The sequence below is a fragment of the Podarcis raffonei genome, chromosome 4, assembly GCF_027172205.1.
Source record: "Podarcis raffonei isolate rPodRaf1 chromosome 4, rPodRaf1.pri, whole genome shotgun sequence".
Taxonomy (NCBI): domain Eukaryota; kingdom Metazoa; phylum Chordata; class Lepidosauria; order Squamata; family Lacertidae; genus Podarcis; species Podarcis raffonei.
The window spans coordinates 67,660,850-67,682,031 of record NC_070605.1 but is presented as its reverse complement, the minus strand read 5'-3'; the positions used below and the strand labels follow the sequence as shown (position 1 = coordinate 67,682,031).

The 21,182-nt window shown below is 42.1% G+C and overlaps 1 protein-coding gene across 8 annotated transcripts; it reads right to left on the bottom strand.

Annotated features, from left to right (window-relative positions):
* Positions 1–373: 373 nt before the first annotated feature.
* Positions 374–20,563, bottom strand: ASB9 (ankyrin repeat and SOCS box containing 9). Of its 8 annotated transcripts, XM_053387184.1 has the most exons (9): positions 16,511–16,628; positions 16,226–16,388; positions 10,475–10,554; positions 8,002–8,109; positions 7,269–7,419; positions 6,492–6,626; positions 4,116–4,307; positions 1,090–1,127; positions 374–541 (listed from the first exon to the last, which is right to left on the bottom strand). In XM_053387184.1, the coding sequence occupies exons 2-9, from the start codon at positions 16,317–16,319 to the stop codon at positions 527–529; spliced, it is 813 nt and encodes a 270-aa protein (XP_053243159.1). In that variant the 5' UTR covers positions 16,320–16,388; positions 16,511–16,628; the 3' UTR covers positions 374–526. The 8 variants fall into 8 exon arrangements, with proteins under 8 accessions (XP_053243159.1, XP_053243157.1, XP_053243152.1 ...); XM_053387182.1 differs by lacking the exons at positions 1,090–1,127; positions 16,511–16,628 and adding an exon at positions 20,485–20,563; XM_053387177.1 differs by lacking the exons at positions 1,090–1,127; positions 16,511–16,628 and adding an exon at positions 20,238–20,478.
* Positions 20,564–21,182: the final 619 nt, after the last annotated feature.

Genomic DNA, 21,182 nt, shown 5'->3' with positions numbered 1-21,182 from the left:
ATAGATAGATAGATAGATAGACAGACAGACAGATAGACAGACAGACAGACAGACACGCTATTTCTCTCTCACACACACATACACCCTTGCCCAGTTTTTCAGATCCAGAGTTGAGTCCCTAAGGTTGGATGGCACCTTGTATTCCTCTTTCTGACAACTTCTGCAGCCAAGCTGCTTTCCTTTGGACCACACCAGCAAAGCCAAGAGGAGGGTCTTGTTGTCTCTGCAGCCCAGGCCTTCCACACATACTGCCCAGGCTTATGTCCCAGGGAGGTCACTTTGGTGCTGCTAATACAGCGGTTTGACTTCACCCCTGGAGGCACACTCCATTGTCTCTCGAGACAGACAGCTGTCAACAACAAATATGCCTGGATAAGAAACAACACTTTAATAACCCATCAGGCAAAACAAAACACTTAAAGGTACAACAGAAACCGTTTCAGCTCATCTGGTAGCAGAAGTTCACTCATTCTCTGTCGCTGTTTGCATCCCAAGGACTTCCGTATGCAAAGGCGGCACAACTGCATCAAGGAGAAGGGCCCTGGAGAGGGGAAGAGGCCAAAGAAAAAAGCAAGGTATTATTGACTTCATAAAACTTTCCCACAAAACACCGTCTGCAGCTGCATCACAAGGTCAGCTTTTCTGAGACTCGGAGCAGCTGCACTGAAACAAAACAGCTTTGAGTTCTCTGCTCTCACAGTGCACCTGAAAGCTTCAAGAAATTCTTGTGTTTGACTTTTTCCAAATTGAGATATATTGTTCAAGGTCAAAAGCAAATTACTGCATAAGAGAAATATGGGCTGAAACAAAGACAAACTGTATTACGAAGGCTATTGCTAAATGGGCAATGAAATAATATAGAAATAGATTTGATTGTCTGTAATCTTTGGGTCTATAATCTTGAAAAAAAAATTGCAGCAACCAATTATTGCCATACGGCTTTAAGATGAAAGTGAAATAGCAATCTTCTGGAATAACATTGATTTTAGCTAAGTGGGCCGTTCTACTTTCTCCAGCCCCAAATGGAGATAGTAGTGGGATTTCATCCTTGACCATTATCTGTGGGAAAGAGTTAAATATTGCCTTTACCTCAATGAATTTGCAATCCTTTTCTCCCCTTGCTGAAACTGCAGGGCAGGGTGGAGGGAGAGAGAAAAATAGACACAAAGGAGAAGGTCAGAGTGATAGTGCTGATTTCTAGACAGGAGAGATAGTCTATAGAACAAGAAGTTGCTAGTGCAAGTTCTGCACAGCTCAAAACCATCCAGGAAAGCAACTGAATAACACATCTCCTGGGGGAAATACATAGGAAGTTAATTGGGTTAAAAGGGTAAGATTTTCTGAACTTTTTTGGGGGGGAGGGGGGACAACCTCAAAGCTGAACAGGGGGAAAAATGGAAGGATTATCTTTTAATCATGATATCATGCAGAGCAGATGCTCAGTGTGGAAGCAGCCTAAATTTATCCCCTCAGCTACATTAGTGGTTGCAGGGGTCTCCCCTCTGATATAAAGTCAAAAAATGAATTTGATGGGAACAAAAAGTTATCTCTCTCGGCCCTGACACCCCGCATAGAGTAGCATGCACAAACCGTGTCACAATGGATTTCAAGCAGGGAGCAACAACACTACGCAAGAGTAGAAGCAGAATACAGATCTCTAGGTCGCTCAAGTAAATGAACAGCAGGCAGAAAAGGGGAAACTCTCCTCCGGGGCCATGATCCAGTGCTAACAGGGGAAATTGCCTTTCCAGCCTCAAGGTCTATATGGAGTACAATATCTGGATGTGAGCATAGTATAGAGATTTTCCAATGATTTTTTTTAAAAAAAACCCCATCAAAATAATTATTTACATACAGCCCAGTGCCGGATTTACATATAAGCTAAACAAGCTATAGCTTAGGGCCACACTCTTTTGGGGGCCCCAAAAAAATTTAAAGGAAAAAAACCTGATTGTACATTTCCAAAATATATGTCAATGTGTTTGCATTATTAAGTTTGTTGTGAATAAAAAATCATTTTAAGTTAGAACTTAACAATTAATTCACTATTAATATACTTCTTCTTAATTTTATTTCACTATTAATATACTTCTTAATTGTATTTCAGTTCAACAATTACTTTGATAAAATACATATTTTGTTATGTGCAAATGGGTTTAGATACCTATTAGGTCTATAAATTACCATATAGCATATATTTAACACAAACAGCGACAATTCGTTGTTGACAAAGGACAGCTGGACATATAAAGGGTCCCATTACCTTCAGTAGCTTAGGGCCTCATCAAACCTAAATCCAGCCCTGGTACAGCCCATTTCAAATGTTCAAAATGCTTAGCATATATTATATCACTAATTCTAGATGGAATGTCATATCATCCAATAACCGGTTTCTTATTGTGCCAGTTTGTGATAACCCAGAGGAAAGCCAACTCTATCCAAGATCATACGTGAAAAACAACGATGTTCGTTTGTTTGAATGAATGATGTGTGTTGCAACAGAAATGTTAGAGCTGCCACACTGAAGTCAAACATCTCATTATGATTTAACGGAGCTGAGCACAGTCATTCATATCCACTATTTAGCTCTCATTAGCAGCTATGTTATTTATCTGCCAACTGCAAGATGAACGTCGTATTTTCTTACAAAACATGGTAATTAAATATGGCAACAGAGCTTTTAAAAGCCTTTCCTCAGTGAGATTCATACTTGCGGCCTTCAAAACATTTCACAATAGTATAATAACTATACATAAATAGCAAGAGTTAGGCTATATACATATTTCATCTTTTATTTATCCCTTGAAATGATTCCACACAGATGCAACTATGTTGGCAGGAATAATCTACTGTAGTACATCAGGCCTATACAGCAAACCTTCTAAGGCTTCATATATGACATCTACACTAGCGTTATAAAAAAACACCAACCCACCATCATTTATATCAGGCATAGGCAAACTCGGCCCTCCAGATGTTTTGGGACTACAACTCCCATCATCCCTAGCTAACAGGACCAGTGGTCAGGGATTATGGGAGTTGTAGTCCCAAAACATCTGGAGGGTCGAGTTTGCCTATGCCTGATTTATATCATACAATGCATATCCCCTAGTGTCTGTATATAACATTTTGATCTAAGTGAATATGTGTGTCTAAGTGTGTAGACGCAGATATATATATATATATATATATATATATATATATATAATATTATATATATATATATATAAGATATATATATATAAAGATATATATATATAAAGATATATATATAGATATATATAGATATATATGCATAAAGAGTCAGACTGAGCTTACAGTCTCCTATCCTGTAAAACATAACAAGCAGGATCAATATGAATTAGTTTTATGCTCATCAGGAAATATGCAAAAGGAAATATTAATTTTTGTGTGATAAGGAGAGTCCCCAAATTTGCTTACAGATCTGAAATAATACAGTCCCACTGTCTGTTTTTCTTTCATACTATCTGCTGTATTCTTTCAATGCAACAAATAGTATCAAATAATAATAATAATAATGAACCACATATGCACAAGAAAATCGAGTCTATTTTGATGGGTATAAATTTGCTGAAAAGAAGTGAATAGCAGAAGGGAACCTGCTATCAAAGCATTCACATGTTATTGTCACGCCAGATGATGCACATTGGCGGTACATCCTACAAGACTTTTTCCCCTTCCTGGAGCACTTTCCCACCCAACTTATTTCTGTTTCATACCAAGAAATATGGGCGTGGATACTAGTCTTTGAACAAAAATCGCAAAGTGTAACAAGGATAAAAACCAAGGTTTCGGAATTACAAGAACACACAGTTCTCCTTTCTTCTGAGACCTGGATCCTACAAAGATGTCCTTATCGGCATGTGTACTCCCTAACATAACTTCAGGGTCACTTTGTGGCATCAGTTGTTGTAACCAAGTCGAGTTATCTGCAAGGTTTTTTTATTATTTAGCTCAGATTAACAAGTATAATTAACAATGTGGTGGGAGACGAGAGAGAGAGAGAGAGAGAGAGAGAGAGTGTGTCCTTTGCAAAGCTTGATTCAGCTCCCTTAAATACTTTGAATTTGAATGAAACCAAGATTAATAGGCACCTTCTCTCTGCAGCAATGTCTGCACTAGCATGCTGTTTGGAGGAACCAGGTCTGTTGGCTTTTTGCCCTCGGCATTCACAGCCCCGATGTCTGCTCCAAACTCAATAAGTAAATGCACTAAGTTAGCATTGGAGGTCTGAGCAGCCACGTGGAGAGGGGAATTCAGTCCTTTCCCAATGTTTGCACTCGCTCCTGGGGGGAGAAAAGGAAAGGAAAAAGTTAAAACTAGCAAAAGCTGCAGTTCCCCATATTCTTTATTAGCTCTGGTCAGTTTAAGGATCACACAATCTCCTCCTATATATGCACATTAGTTGTTGGGGTTTTTTTTAGTTTAAATTTCAACTGGCTTCAAGCCTGTTCACAGACTGAGGCTTGCAGCCAAAGCAACGTGGAAACTGAACACGCATGAAAGGATTCGGGGATGTTCACAAAGAATGATTGATGCCTTTGCACAGTACAGGTCCCAGTGTTCTTGACAATTAACCTAACAAGCAAATATTTCAACCCACGTAGGTTGTCTCAGGCAGGTGTTTGAGTTGGCAGGAGAACACAGAGCAGAACTGTAGAAAGCTGCAAGGCAAAGTTCACTTCTGTCTGCGCAAAATTTGTTACAGTTTAGCCAAACTGAGGTACTCACTCTGGTTTCATTAGGTGTGAATCTCTCAGTTCGGCAACTCAAACGTCCGGCGCGGCTTCCGCTTGAGTTCAAGAAGCTCTTGCAGCCAATCAGAAGCCGTGCCTCGGTTGCCGAATATTTCAGAAGTCAAACGGTCTTCCAGAATGGATTACGTTCGACAACCAAGGTTTGACTGTATCTGTTATTCTACTGTGAGACAGGAACCTGTGCACTCCCCACCACCACAAGGGGACAGACAGACACACACACACACACACACACAGAGAGAGAGAGAGAGAGAGAGAGAGAGAGAGAGAGAGAGAGAGAGAGATATGCTGGACTAGAACTTTCATTATTCCTGATCACTGGCCATGCTGGTTGGGGCTGATAGGATTTGGAGTTTAGCAGGCTTCTCACCCCTGCTATAAGGGTATGGTATGTTCCTAGTGGTCTTAAGTAAATTTTTTAGTGCAATCAGCGCAAGGAGAAGAATACCCTCTGTACTCCTGATCTGAGGAGAGACTGTGGCTCAGTAGGCTTCTCACGGTTCAGTCCCCAGCATCTCCACATCGGGTTGGGAGGCATCTGACTGAAACCCCGGGTAACCACTGCCATTCTATACTGAGACAAACAGAGCTAGATAGACCAAAGATCTGGTTCATATAAGGGAGCTTCCTATATTGCTATGATGGGGTGGACAGGTTCAAGAAGGGGCCTATGAGCGTTGGTGGTTTTGTATTTGCATCGGCCACAGCCATCTCTGAGTAAGGAGAACCTTGTTGTGGTGGATCTAACTTGTTAAAATATGAGCTTATTTATTTCAGTGGCTGCTGTCCAAAGAGATACCCTGGGATCTGTTAACACCTTAAAAATTCTGCAGGCAAAATTCTTGCATCACTGTTATTTCCCTTTTGGGGGTGGGGATTCATTGTTCCCTTGCTGTTTTTGGGATTCCCTCCCTCTGCTTAGATTTTCTAAAAACTATTGTATACCTGTATACCTGAAGGAGCGACTCCACCCAGATACTGAGAGGTTCAGGCAGACAACCTTCTCGGTAGTGGAATTCACCCTGTGGAACGCCCTCCCATCAGATGTCAAGCAGATAAACCAATAAACAACTATAGTGGTACCTCGGGTTACATACGCTTCAGGTTACATACGCTTCAGGTTACACACACCGCTAACCCAGAAATAGTGCTTCAGGTTAAGAACTTTGCTTCAGGATGAGAAAAGAAATCGTGCTCTGGCGGTGCGGCGGCAGCAGGAGGCCCCATTAGCTAAAGTGGTGCTTCAGGTTAAGAACAGTTGCGGGTTAAGAACGGACCTCCGGAACGAATTAAGTACTTAACCTGAGGTACCACTGTATTTGAGTTTCAGAATACACATGAAGGCAGCCCTGTTCAGGGAAGTTTTTAATGGTTGATGTTTTATTGTGTTTTTAGTATTTTGTTGGGAGCTGCCAAGTCAGATGGGCAGCATATTACTATTACTATTATTACTATTACTGTTGCAGATCTCCCCAGGCTGGCTCATAACCTTTCTTTTGTGTGTGGATGATGTCATTTTGGCTTCATAAGGATCCATCTTTGAAGAGGGAGTCAAGGGTAGCCAACATGTGCTCTCCAGATGTTTTAAACTACAATTCCCATCAGCCCCAGCCAGTGTGGCCAAAGGTCATAGATAACTGGAGCTGTAGTCCACAATGTCTGGAGACACCATGCTGCCTCCCCTGATGCAGGATATAACATTTTAAAAATTACCTGACTCAAGTAATTTTTTGACACAGTCCTCTTGCTGGCTCTCACAAGCGACGTAGAGTGGAGTACCAAGATGCTTTATGTTTTGATCAATATTGACTCCGTGGGATACAAGGGCTTCCACACATTTGGTATGACCTTAAAGGATTACAGGTAGTTAATAAGTTGTATCAAAACCAACCTGATGGCTAAAACATTGTAGCCGTGATAGAAATCAGCAAGCCTTTGCTGTCTTTTCAATTTTTTCCCAATTTCATCCACTCTCTTTGTCTCTAGCATTAAGGTTTCTTTTTCTGCCGAATTTTAATGAACCTATTTGGTGGGATCAACGGTTGCTGCTTCTGCACAATGAAATTCAAACAAACATTGTTTCCCGCATTACCTTCTTTCCTAACCACCCCAAGAAAACAGGGCTAGCCCTCTTAGAAAGCCAGTGTGATAGCAGTTGTGCTCAGTGATAACACTAAATCATCATTTATCATTTTGGTAATAAGCCTACTCTCTTCCTGGACTTGCACCCTCCCCTCCCTCCTTTGGTGCATCTGTAAGGTGATTGGAATCACTTTCTGTTTTAGATTAACTGCAGTTAGGAACGTCATCCAAACCCTGCACTGTGGTTGATGCTGGTTAGTGAAAACAAACCGGCTGCATAAACCGTGGTTTGATTAAACATACATACACATCACAGATTGTTTTGAGTTTATATGCAACCCATGCATTTAAATGAAAAAATGGATGCAAAGATTGTGTTGGCATAAAGGGACATCTGCTGACATTTACCTCGCTTAGCAGCTTCGTGGATAGGTGATGCCAGATCGCACACGGCATGGGGGCTGGCTCCATGCTGCAGTAACAGGTTCAAGCAGTCTACACTGCCACTGACACAAGCATTGAACAAAGGAGTGTTCCAGTCAATGGTAGTCATGTTCACCTGAAAAGAAAAGAGCCAGCAATGTAGATGTTGCCTAAAGCGGTGGAACAAACATTAGGGAAACAGCCATGCAACTAAATATTTACTAACCACCCCACCTTAAGTCATTTTGATGGCATTAAGCGTGACATTTTCGTCAGCCAGAAATAAGCATATGCCACCTAGCTTTCAATTTGAGACCTTCTTGCTGTTTTCAGTGCTAAGACACAGTCCTAAGAATGTTTGGAGGATTATCAGAATGTGGTTTGCTCACACCCTGTTCCCATCTAGCCAAGATCAGGGGCAATGACTTTCAGAGAGATTCCAGCCCCTGGCCTTGTTTTCTATAAACAAATTACTGCAATCAGTCAGCAGCAACCTTGCACATAGCATATGCAATTCTAGAATATTTATTTTATTCTTAATAGATTGTCCTGGCGGTGATTGGGAAGGATTTTTTTCCCAACAACAGATTGGTCAGTGACAATGAGAAAGTAGTGCCGGGTGGGGGGGTGTCATCATTGGCATGGCTCACTTTCTTAAGCTATCAGGGCATCTTATTTCTGCATGCACCAAAAGCCTAGACATCTTCAAGTTACTCACATTGGCCCCATGTTTTAACAAGACACTGGCACAGGCAGAATGTCCCCCTAAGCAAGCTTCGTGGAGAGGAGACACACAATCTGCTGTCACAAGATTCACACTACTTCCCTGATTTAAAATAAAAAGAAAGGATAATTAGAGGCTGATCCCTGCATTACCACATGAATCTGAAATGTTTTATGTTGCCAGCAGTGCAAGTCTATTCGCTACTACTCAAAAGCAAGTCCCATTAATTTAAATTAAATGAGGTAAGTGTTGTGTATAGCATCACAGTCCTAAGCACTGGACGCACCCTTGATCTCAGAGATGTTAGCAATTGTTGTTTTAGTTGCATAAGTCCCACTGACATGAGGAATGATTGGTTCACTCAAGGGTTATTCTTGATATGCAAACTAACTTCAACAATGTTGCATCTGCAGAATGCAGATGTGTTGCTTCCCTATCTGTCTGTTCCCAGTTTCCTTAGAAATTGTAGGGGCCTTTTTGCTAATCCACCATTATTAAAAGACTGAAAATGAAAACCGTTTTTCAAATCTTAAATTCACTTCTCGACATTTCTGCAGCAATGTGGGATTTTATTTATTTTTTAATTCTCACAAAAAAACATCAGCATTTTCGTGCAAATTTCTCCAAAAAAACACACATTTTTATATGCAATGTTGGCTAATATACATTTCTGTAAGCAATTTCCCCCTAACAGGATGCATTTTAAAAATATAGAATTGCATACTTTCGTCTAATACATTCATATTCACATTCTTTGGTTGGAGAACTACATTGCAAAGTTCAGAGACTCTGCACAGCTGTTGTTAATATACTACTGCATTAGTCAGCAGTGCCATTCCCCACACCCATGTTCCTTTTGCAATGCCTATTTACAAGTAAATTCCACTCAGGAAGGTTCATCCTGATGCTAATGACAAACCTCCTGTTTGCAGTTTCAGCTTGTTGATCTGGGCTCTGATCTAAATAGCCTTTGTAAATTTCCGCAATGTCCGTTTCTTTTCCAGAGTGGTGGGGGTGATACCCTCTCACTGTTTTCTCTTTTCTTTTTCAAACGGTAAAATGGCATTATGGGAGGGGGGAAAGTTTCAACATTTAAAAATGAGAAAAAGGAAGTGAGAGGAAATCAGTAAGTAAGGCTACCATCCTAACTTGACAGCAAATCCCATGGCACTCAATAGGACTGATTTCTGACATGGTTAGAATTGCACTGTAAAACTCTGCCCCACACCCTGCTACAATCCTGGAAAGCGAAACAAACACCAGGGGAATTAGATAGGGTGTATTGCAGGCTTATTAACTACTCGCCCCTAGGCCTGGATCAAAAGCAATAAAAAGTTCATCAATAAAATGGACTGAACTTGCAAAGAGAGAGTGTTCAGTTTAAAGGCACTGGAGCCCCGAAATACCGTAATAGCATTTCACCTGCTCACGCTGGACAAGCTGATGCTGCAACTGCATCTTATTGCAAAATAATCACTATAAATTGAGGGTGCAAAAACTTGGGAGGTTTACCCATCAAATACTAGACTGCAACAGTTAATAACAACATGGGTGCCTATTAAAAAAGTGAGTGGACACAGGAAGAAGTGCTCATATGGAAGCATCCCTGTTCACAGAATTGGAAGTGACCTCAAAGGCCATTTAGCCCACCTCCCTGCCAATGCAGCAAACAACTGTCACAGCATCCCTGGTAGATGGCCTTCAGGCCTCCACTAAAAAAAACAACTCTGAACAAAGGAGGATCCACCGCCTTCCAAGGCAGTCTGTTCCAGTACCAGCTAGTGGGGCAGAGTGTCACTCACCTGGCTTCCCAAAACAGGTTGCTACCGATAATCAAGGGTGTGTTGAGGTGGCAGAGAGGTCAGTATGGTTGCAGGAGGAGAAGTGTTGGACTGGCTCTGCTGCAGCATCTGCACCACACCAGCATCACCACTGCCTCACCTGCTCTGTTATCGGCAGTGACCTCCACATGGGAAGTCGAGTGAGCTATGCTGCTCCGCCTCACCAGCTGCTACTGGTCTGGTCCATTCAACAATATCCTTCCTTTTGCCTTCAATACAACTTTCTTAATGGGATTCATGCATAGCGTTACTCTTAAGCTATGCTACATGTTTATATATGATTCTTTTTTTTAGCCCACTTAGTCAACATTAACATGTAGCTTCCAGAAAGCTCCCGCAATCATTAGTGGACTTATGCAAAAGTGAGATAGATAATCACCATTCTTCCTACAAAGAACAACTGAAAGGATCTCTTCCCTTTCCAACTCTCAACTCTTGGTGTGTTTTTTTGGTTTTTAATAGCTCACAAGACTACCATTTTCTGAAGATGTTACATTTTAGTTCTCCTTCAGGTCAACACGTATGTCAAACCTTTGCTACCTTACTGCATAAAATGAAGTGTGCCTTCAACAAGAGGCTTAATGAGCAAGGCAAACTCAATGTTTATCTCCCTAATGGTGCAGTACCTGATGGATGAGTTTCTTCAGAGCAAGCAGCCGCCCATGAATGGAAGCATCGTGCAAAGGAGACCAGTCAGAAACAAAATCTGCATTAAGAGGGGAAACAAGGCTTAAGAATAAGAATGTGATTAAATGAGGTTATCTACTTTTGGTTTGGGGAAAGTAGCTCAGTAAATCCTGCACTACCTAAAAGGATTCTTAAAGGTTAAGCGATAGCCATGTGTTTAAATGTGATTACTTCATCCCTGCTTCAGTGAGCAAAAGCAATTGTGTTTTATTACCCGACCTGTCAACCTGATCTCAAGGCAATGAACTTCGAGGGAAGACCAAACTGTTGCATGCTAGAGAAACAGATAAAAAGTCAGTATCATAGCACATCCATTGGCATGTCTTTTCCTTTATTTTCCACTTCAATGATGATGCTTGGCTAGTATCCATATATATACTACCCTGATATACTCTCCTTGTTTGCATTTCCCAGTAGGCAGAACAACAGATTATGCCAGGTATGCCTGCCTATACTGTTTTTACTCCCCTTCCTCTGTTATTTCTCCTGGGTCAGATTTTAGCTGGTAAACTCCACAGAATAAGGACAGCATGCACTTTGATTGTTTAATAACAACAGCAGCAGCAACTGCTACATTCTGGAATGATTTAGAGACTGCTATACCATTCAGAATGTCATCACGAGAGAAGGTCCAGCTGCTGGCAATATATGGTTTTCCGCTCAATTTGATAATAAAGATGCTGCAGTACCTATCTGTGAGAGGAGACTCCTTCTTCCATGTTTTGTCACAGATCATTAACCAAACTGCTAAACAAACATAAATCCTCAATAATGGCTCACTGGAAACACAGCTCAGCAAAACAGTGAAACCTGAAAAGGTATCAAAATACCCTCTCAATAACTTGTTCCTTAACTATTTTTTACTCCTTTCCATTTTTTTATCTCATCCATGCCCTCATACTTTTCTTTCAGTTCTGCTCATTCTCATTGACAAGAACTCTTCCAGGCCAATCACATTTATGCTTATATCATTGCAACAACCTCTGAGGTTAGACTGAGGCAAAGTGTCCTGGTTCACATACAGTATTAAGCCATGGCTTGTTTACCCTAACTGTGGTTTGTTTGAATGTCCAAACCCATCCCAGTAAAATAATAACAGTTTGTTTTCTGCCAAAAAAACCCCATAACTGTTTGTTGACTTATGAACTCTGCCTTGTTTTTACTATGGTTTGGTGTCACATCTGAACCCAACAGCCTTGCTGAACCATGGTGAGTCTGTTCTCCTCACCCCTGACACTTGTAAAGCTAAAACGGCACGAGGCAAGAGTAGTTGGAAAACAAGCCAAAATTTGGAGAAAAGAAGGCATGGCTTGCTTGTTCACTTGCTTGTGACATGACTCATGGTTTGTTGAACAAAGTATGGCTTAGAATTATGTGTGAACACAGCCAGTGACTGGTTCAAAGTAATCAGTGATGTTCATGGGGAATCTGAACCAAAATCCCAACATTCCAAGAGTAAAGTTGCAATTCTCTACACACTTACCTGGGAGTAAACTCTATTGGACATGCATAGGGTTGCACTGTAGCACTCTACACATTTGAACTACACCAATTCATTGTGATGTATCTTAATCTGTGACACATTAGTGAGGGGAGTTTAGATGAATTGATCTACTGCTCCATACCTAAATCTTAATTTCCAGCTTTTAGCCACAGACATGAAAAACATCAAATGAATATGTTATTTTTAAAATTATGAATGGTTTAACATTAGAATAAGGGACCCGGGTGGCGCTGTGGGTTAAACCACAGAGCCTAGGACTTGCCGATCGGAAGGTCACGGTTCGAATCCCCGCAACAGGGTGAGCTCCCGTTGCTCAGTCCCTGCTCCTGCCAACCTAGCAAGTAGATAAATAGGTACCGCTCCGGCAGGAAGGTAAACGGCGTTTCCGTGCGCTGCTCTGGTTCGCCAGAAGTGGCTTAGTCATGCTGGCCACATGAGCTGGAAGCTGTACGCCGGCTTCCTCGGCCAATAAAGCGAGATGAGCGCTGCAACCCCAGAGTCGGCCACGACTGGACCTAATGGTCAGGGGTCCCTTTAACATTAGAATATAATACCTACAGGATGATCCACTGACGTAGTCCTTAGGGTATATATCTAGCCACCTGGGTGGTATTACCTGGTGCCAATTACCAGAGGACTATGTTATTACATGCTATGGGTGTCGGATTTGATGGCGGTCTATTTTCATGCATTGTGGTAGGTCCAGGCCACCATCCTCTGCCCTATCCTCAAAGAGAAGTAGGTTGCCTCTAATGAGGATATAGCTCACCTGTTGCATTACCTATACAAGGTAGATGATAAATCAACAGTGTTGCACAACTGATCAGAATCAGGAGAGCATAAAGACTGTGCTTGGAGTCCAACTGTTCAAAGGTTTCAATAACGTTTGACTATGCAATAATAACAATCATGAGACCACAGTGGTAACACTAGCTCAGACAAAATCATTGAAACAAAACTTTTATTTTCTAAATGGGAGCTGAACTTGCTTAATTTGGGGGACACTTCTCCCTATTTTGCTGCTGTCACTTGCATATCATAGTTTAATAAGTTGATTAAATTTTGTAAGCCCTGGGCACCTCTTCTTAAGTAGCTACATCAGCAGTTTGTTTTTAACATCCTGAAAAATAATGTTATCCTGAACTCAGCACCAATGTCTCTGTGTCTTATCCATGTAAAAATCACCACCTCCCCCATCAGATCAACAGGGAAACTAAGAGGAAAATGCAAACAGAATTATTTGTCTGCTGTGAATGATTTTCCAAGGTTACAGCCAGCTATGATCCAATCTGTATCTGCAGAACATCATGTAATAGAACCCTCGTGAGACTGTACCCAAGGAAGACCGTAGCTAAGTGGTAGATCACATCATGCCTTGCAAGGTCCCAAATTCAATGTCAGCTAAATGTGCAAGTGCCAAGTGATGGGACAGGCCTCTTCCAGGCGCACAGAAAACATCCTGCTAGTTAGAGTAGACTGTGACCCTCCAGATATCGTTGGACTCCAGCTCCCATCAGCCCCAGCCAGCACAGTCAATGGCCAGGGATGATGGAAGCTGTAGTTCAGCAACATCTGGAAGGCTACAGGTTCCTCACCCCTGGAGTACTGAGTTCTATGGACCAATGGTCCCACTCAGTATGAGGAGGCATCACATTTTCCATTTCAGAATGCAGGGTGGGATTAAATGTTTCCCTATGCCATAAACTTCCTGCATAAAGAAAGCTTCTATATCAGAGAGAAAGCCTGGCCATAACTCTTCTCTTTGATATGCTAGTTTTTCATGGACAAGGATGGGTTGTTTTTAGAGTGGGGAGCATTCAGGCTTGTAATTCTCCACCTGCAGGCGAAGGCTGCAATGTATGATTTTCTGAATTCGTTGATCAAATATGTGAAATGAATATACTGGGTGGAGTTGAATGTTGCACGAATGTTCCATCGATGCACTGCTGCCTGCCAGACAGAATGATCTTGTCCTCACCACCCCCACATGCTGTTCTGACCCTCCCACGCCATTTTATGATTCCCTCTAGGATTTCTGGCGCAACTGTGGAAAACATGATTGCCGCTGCAATTTGTACATCAATCCTCCATAAACATAACAGGCAGTGTGGTACAGCAGCCAAACTGTTTGCCTTAAGATGTGAGATAGCCAGGTTCCAATCCTCATTCAGGGAAGCTCCCCCATTACGTTTGCTCCAGGAAAACACCCTGGTTACACTGGACTGCCCTGCAAGAAATGCATGTACTGCAGATGCCACGAAGCATTGTGTATGTGCGTCCAAGAATCCTCATTTCCCATACATGTGCATGTGGTTGTTTAAAGAGACATGTACATGCCTAGCCGCAATTTGCATATTTGCTGTGTGAAATGCTGATGTTAACACCAATGTTTCCTGCACTGATTGTAATGCACAGCGCTGCCCTCGGCCATGAAATTTCTTAGTTGGCATTTGGCAAAGTACCCAGTCTTCTCATCCTGTTCTACCTCACATGATTATTCTGAGATTTAAAAAAATAAAACTGAGCTTGTAGACAGGGTACAATTGTAATAAATAAAAGTTATATCTAAATTAAGTCTCAGAGAACAGACTTAAAATAATGACAGATGAATTAAAAGGGGGGAAATGTATATTGCTATGGCACTTGGAAATTAAATAAGCAATGTGGATCTCGTTCCTCCACTAAACTGAATATTGAGGGTAACAGAAGTAGGCCCCTATCTACACTATATATTTGAAGCAGGATCATACTGCTTGAAACAGCCACGGCTTCCCTCAAAGAATCCTGCAAAGTTTAATTTCTTAAGTGTGCTGAGAGTTGTCAGGAGACCCCAAATCCCATCCTAGATCCACAATTCTCAGATTAGCTTAACAGTCAATTCCTGGTCCCGGAAAACTCTGGGAATTGTAGTTCTGTTAGGAGAATGGGGGAGGGGGTCTCATAGCAACTCTCTAAACAAACTATAGTTCCCAGGATTCTTCAGGGGAAGCCACTACAGTGGTACCTTGGTTGTCGAACGTAATCCGTTCCGGAAGTCCGTTCGACTCCCAGAATAGTTCGAAAACCAAGGCGCGGCTTCCGATTGGCTGCAGGAGCTTCCTGCACTCAATCTGAAGCCGCGGAAGCCGTGTCGGACATTCAGCTTCCAAAAAACATTCACAAACAGGAACACTCACTTCTGGGTTTGCGGCGTTTGGGACCCGATTTGTTTGGGAGCCAAGCCGTTTGACAACCAAGGTACCACTGTACTTGCTTTAAATCTATAGTGCAGGTGGGCCCTACTCTATGTGCGCATAGTGTCACTTCTGTTTACCAGGATGGGGTTGGGGCACAGGTGGAAGGGTTGGTGAAGCCAGGGTTGCAGAGTCACTCTGGTAGAACAAATCCCGCAACACCTCCCGTATACACCTATACAGTCTCACTTCTATCTACCCTAGCGTCACGTTGTCCCAGCAAGTAGTAGCAGCAACAACACTTCTCTTGGGAAGGCAGTGACATGGCACTGCCCCACCACGTCAGCTACTCCTGACAGTTACAATATTATAATATATATATCTTCATAAAAGTAGATCTGGTAAAACAGGAATGTTTGTAAAGCGAATGTCTATATGTATCTTCAACCCGCATACTTCTAATCTTAAATACGCACTCGTTCATTGTGGCAGCATGTTCAGCTCACATGCTGTATCATTAAATCAGTTTCTAAATCAACAACAAGAGCAAATATCGATTCATCTAACTGCGAAAGAACTATTCTTTATCACAAATGCCAAATGTTCTATATTTTTAAAAAAACGCTGGTGAAAGCGGTTTGCCAGTTATCTTAACTTTATTGTATGCTTGTTCACATCTAGTGGCAATGATTCAAAACAAGTCATAAGTTAGACTGATAACACCTTAACTTTTCCATTCATCTAGACTTTTTAACTACCTCCCATATGCTTTTAAAATTACATAGCTCACTCTCTTATTTTAAGCACTGTGGTGCTTTTCACATTTACATTTGCTTTTTGCTGCATTTTATTGTTTTTTATTTGCATTGCTAAACTATTCTGAAAGGTGGTATAGAAATGTTCTAAAGACATAATTCTATACATTAACTCTCATTGAGCAGCTATGATCCTTCCACCTCCACTTTGAAACAATCTCTTCCCTTCCCTTTTGTAAAAACAGCATTATTACTTACCTCCCATCAGTAGATTAGGTAGGTATGTTGGATGAGACTGGCTTTCTGATCTCTGGGATATGCCAGTGTTCGCATTTGCCCCTTCCACATCCATTGCGACACTGGACAGTCTGGCTACTGTGATTTCACTTCACAGCTGAGAAGAGTTCAAATTCCATCTCGCCTGTTAAAAAAATATCCCAAGTTCTATGAGTCATTTATTAAGCAGTGTGTGTGCAAGTGAAGAACACTTTGCAGAAGACCAAGGCTTCAGTGCTAGCATCAAGTTTACAGGGACCCAAATACCTGGGCACTCCAGCTTAACAGAACACCTCTTCATTGACTGGGTTAAAAAGTACATGAAGATTTCGGGCACAGAGAACAAAGTAAGGGATGTGGCTGATGTCATATCCTTTCCAGGACCATGTCCAATCAGCGAGTTTGCCTTCTGTTTTTATAAGAAAGGAACTTCTCAGTTGCCAAAAAAACAAGACAGAAAGAGCCAGTTTTACTAGCTCAGCAAACTGTGCCTTCAGGGGATTTATAACAGAGAAAGAGAAGGGGGTTAGCGCTGTCTGCAATGCCTTTATCACAAGGCACAAATTAATTTGTTTTTAGACATACCATCACAAACATTCAAAAAAAGCATGACTACACGCAGAAATGGCAAGCTGAATCCCTTCTGCACAGAAGTTTTTGCACCACATACCACAAGAATATTAAAACCACATGTTTGGAGAGCTGTTTCCAACTGCTCCTTTATACTCCCTATGGCATGAAAAAGCACAGTGTTAGGCAGAGCTTCTTTATTTCATTTTAATATCTTGACCGCAGATGAACTCAAGACAACACATGATGAAGGGTAAACAAAGCAAAACCCCATTCAGACCAACAAGCCAGTTAGAATAACTGTTCTATTCACCCCCACCCCACCCCCCGTCTATCCGTTTCTGTTTAGAGACTTAATATTACACTTGGTAGTTTGCATTATTTTTTTTTACCTGAATAGAAACTTTTATTAACTTAGTGGCCCTTAAAGGAAAAATGGGTGGCAACTCCCCAACTATAATTAAATGAAAACAGAGAGGAGCAACGACCACTCATGAGCCTCTCTAAGGCTCACTGAACAAGGGAAAAAGGAGGAGACTGGCATATTATAAGACAGCGGTGACTGCAATGTATGAGGATCCTGTGTTCTTCTTTTGGCAGTTTGTAATTATTATTACTACTATTATTAAAGTACAGAGAAAACCACTTACCCTATGTGGGCAGCGGTGATTCAGATTGGCGTTGGCGGAGAGCTGGGGTGGGTGGGGTGAGGATCACCTGTGGGGCTGGCTGATGTCAGTAATAGCCACGGCTGGATGGGGGGGGGGGGAATTACCCGCCAAACTTCTAATTTCAAATGGGCCAATCAGTACCCTAGGGGGGCGGGCAGTGAAATAAGTTGTGGTTTGTTTCCTCGTTTGTGGAATGGTTCCTAGTGTGTTGAAGAAACCATGATTAAAATAAAAACCAGGGCTTTGTGTTGTGGATAAATGATGAGACAAATAAAAGGTAGAATTCAATAAAAGAATTAGTTCTCTAAACACACTGTAGCATCATCTGTTAATTTAAAAGTAAGGTAAAAAGGTAAAGGACCCCTGGACGGTTAAGTCCAGTCAAAGGCGACTATGGCGTGTGGTGCTCATCTCGCTTTCAGGCTGAGGGAGTCGGCATTTGTCCACAAACAGCTTTCTGGGTCATGTGGCCAACATGACTAAACAGCTACTGGCTCAATGGAACACCATGACGGAAGCCAGAGCACACAGAAATGCCGTTTACCTTCCCCCCACAGCGGTACCTATTTATCTACTTGCACTGGTGTGTTTTCAAACTGCTAGGTTGGCAGGAGCTGGGGCGGAGCAACAGAAGCTCACTACGTCGTGGGGATTCGAACCACCTACTTTCCTATCAGCAAGCCCTAGAGGCTCTGTGGTTTAGACCACATGCCACCCACGTCCCTAAATTTAATTTAATTTTAAAGTATGTTAAATGATTTATACAAATAATTGTATTTATCCCCAACCCTCAACTCTGAAATATTTAAGAATATCTTTCCCGTTCAAGCTTCCACACACCTGGAAGGGCTTTAGCAATCGTGACTCAGTGCTCTTCTCATTTAGGAACTAAGCACAGCCTATCACAACATCTCTTTTAGGAAAATGTGAACGGACTGAGTAGCATAGGTAACTCATGCCATCATTCCATTTGTTGGAATAGCTCTTAGCCTCCAGAGTGAAACATCAGCCTTAATCCTACACATTGATGTGTCTGACAGTCTGGTCTTTGACCGCATTTCACATAACTGACAGTAAACTTAAAGTGGGAGAAGGGGCTATACATCAGGATTGAAGGATGAGAATTGGCAGAGCAATGCAGGAACAGTTGCATTATGTCTGCTTTCATTATGCTCAAGGTAAAGCTATCCAGTCTTTTCAACAGTGCCTGTTTTTCACTATAAAAATCAGCAAATCAAAGGCAGCTGCAATTTTCCACAATTCAGGTTTTGTTTCTGAACATCATACCTTCTGATTCTGATGTGCAGGTGTAAAGTGCCAGCGCTTATGTATGCAAAATACACAAAATACACTCATACACAAGATGAAACTATCAACCGCCTGGTGGAGCCCTTAAGTTTGTAGAAATAGAAAATATCTGGGGAGGGAACCCTGAAAAGGAGGGGAGTCAAAATACAGCCTAATGAGCCTGCTCAGTGGTCACTGAATGCAAACAAGCTGTCAGAATGCTGGCAAAATGGGTGAGGAGAGTAATGGAGTATCCGGGGTATAAGCATGGCTGACTGACTGACTGGAAGAACGGACAGAAACATGCCACACTACACGATTCTGTTGCAGGTCCCAATTGTACTACTAAAATACCAGTCTTTAGCGTCACGATGTGTATGTATATATAATACATATATAATACACACACACACCACACTATGGCAGGAAGTCCTTGCCCCAACAACCTACAGCTTTCCAGTTGAAGGATCTAAAACATGAGTGTCGGCTCTGACCACATAATTGGGCAATGTGATGGTTTCTTTTAGTGTCACTTCCCACATTCAACTGAGCATGTATGTGTCAGGGGAAGGTTTGTAATTGCGATCCCCTTCCTCCTTCCATTTCTGCTTAGTGTACTTGCACAGAACATGTGAAGAGGTATGTGGAGGGAGGGGCCTTTATAGTGCAGGGACCCCAAAGCAACACATTGACCCAAACCAGCAGATCGTCATTCGGTGACAACATGGGACAGAGTCTTCTCAGGGACAGCACCCACACCAGACCGGTGCCCTCCCTTGCACAATTCACGAGGCAGAGACAATAATATATTCTAAACTCCTCTTAAACACCAGTGGTTGCCCCCAAGTGTTCATTGATTCAGATTCTTGTAACTTTTTCATTCTCTGTTTTGTACACCACTCCATTTTATTTGAGCTGTTTCAATCTTGTTTTTAGGAAGTTTCACCAAACGCCATTGTTTTAACATAAACCATTTAAAGCACCATTTGTAAATAAATATACACATATGCACTCAAATGGGATTTAGTCCGGGATGCCACCCAGTGTGAAGGTGGTGGCACCCCCTAAATAAAAATTAAGAGCACCCAAGTGTAAACACGTCCCAGCATTTTGGACTAAGCTCAGCATAAGGTCCTTACTCATTCGTAGAAAGGATGCCAGGAAACGCCTTCAACCTGAAATTCAGTTCTTGACCAAACGGCCTTTACTATGGATCATAAACCAATGAATGAATTAGTCATAGTCGGGGGGGCGGGACTTCATTTCAGGTTGATATTACATAAGAAAGTAACATTCAGCTGGGCAGAAACCCCACTTCTGAAAAAGCAAGGTCATGACTAGATAACAGGCTAATGGAATAGGTGGTCTCAAGCCTGTGGTGGGATGGTGGCTCACCTTTGAAAGGGGTCAAAACGGAAGCCGGAAGATAAAGGGTTTAGATCTTAAGAAAGCTCATGGGATCTTACCTCCTCACACTTGGTCCCCCAGACACTTCCTTTCCAGCTCCAAGGAGGCAGGGAAGGGGCAGGGAAAGAAGGCAGGAAGGAGATCACGCAAGGCACTAGGGAGCAATATTCTTCATGTTTCCTTCCGTTGCTCTTCCCAGTCTCATTGCTGCTAGCATGCTCAAAAGAAGTGCATGAGGGATCTAGCAGGAGTAGGTAAGATCCCAGGGGATTTCTTGAGATATAGGTCTTCTCTGAAGGGGCCTACCTGCTGGGCATGGCTGGCTGGGGTGGGGCCAGGAGAAGCAAGGCCTTTAACATTGCAACCACATGATCCTGCAAGTCTTCCCTCCCTCCCAGTTCTAGAGCTGGCAGAGACACAGGCTGTTGGAAGGAGCTGGGCTTTCAGATGCCTCTCATATCTTTGCTTCCTTTTGCCTAAAAACCTCAGATTTGGTGTCCAAAGCCTCTTAAGACTCATGAATTCATTGTGCTTTTTGCGGCACCAGCCAATACACATTTCTGGTATAACAGTGCCCTGTTTTCAAACTCTTCTAGTCATCTGTATGCATACCAAATCCCAACTTTTGGTTCCTTCCAATAAGTGTGTAAGATCCAGGTACTGTAGCTCTATAAATAAAGCTGTCAAAACATTTAGAAATGGTTTCAAAAATGTCAAACAGTGGAACACACCTAACCCTTTTGAAATCTTTAGACAGAGAGATATTGACTGTTGCTTAATAGGCCTGCCACTGGAAACATTCAGAAACTCAGCCCTGGCTATTAGGACTCTCTGTCTTCTCTGAAGATTTCTTGCCATTTCTTGCAGCTAAGAACATAAGAGATGCTCTGCTGAATCAGACCCAAGGCCCATCTTGTCCAGCATCCTGTTCCCACAGTGGCCAACCAGATACCCATAGGGTGCTTGCAAGCACAGCACTTTCTTCAATTTTCCCCCTGCAGCAT

Excerpts from the sequence above, each read along its gene's own strand:
- ASB9 (XM_053387182.1), bottom strand. The coding sequence starts at position 16,319 with ATGGATGTGGAAGGGGCAAATGCGAACACTGGCATATCCCAGAGATCA. Across the intron at positions 6,627-7,268 it reads CCACGAAGCTGCTAAGCGAG|GTCATACCAAATGTGTGGAA; the intron begins GTAAATGTCAGC and ends TAATCCTTTAAG. Across the intron at positions 4,308-6,491 it reads CAAAAAATTACTTGAGTCAG|GAGCGAGTGCAAACATTGGG; the intron begins GTAATTTTTAAA and ends TTCTCCCCCCAG.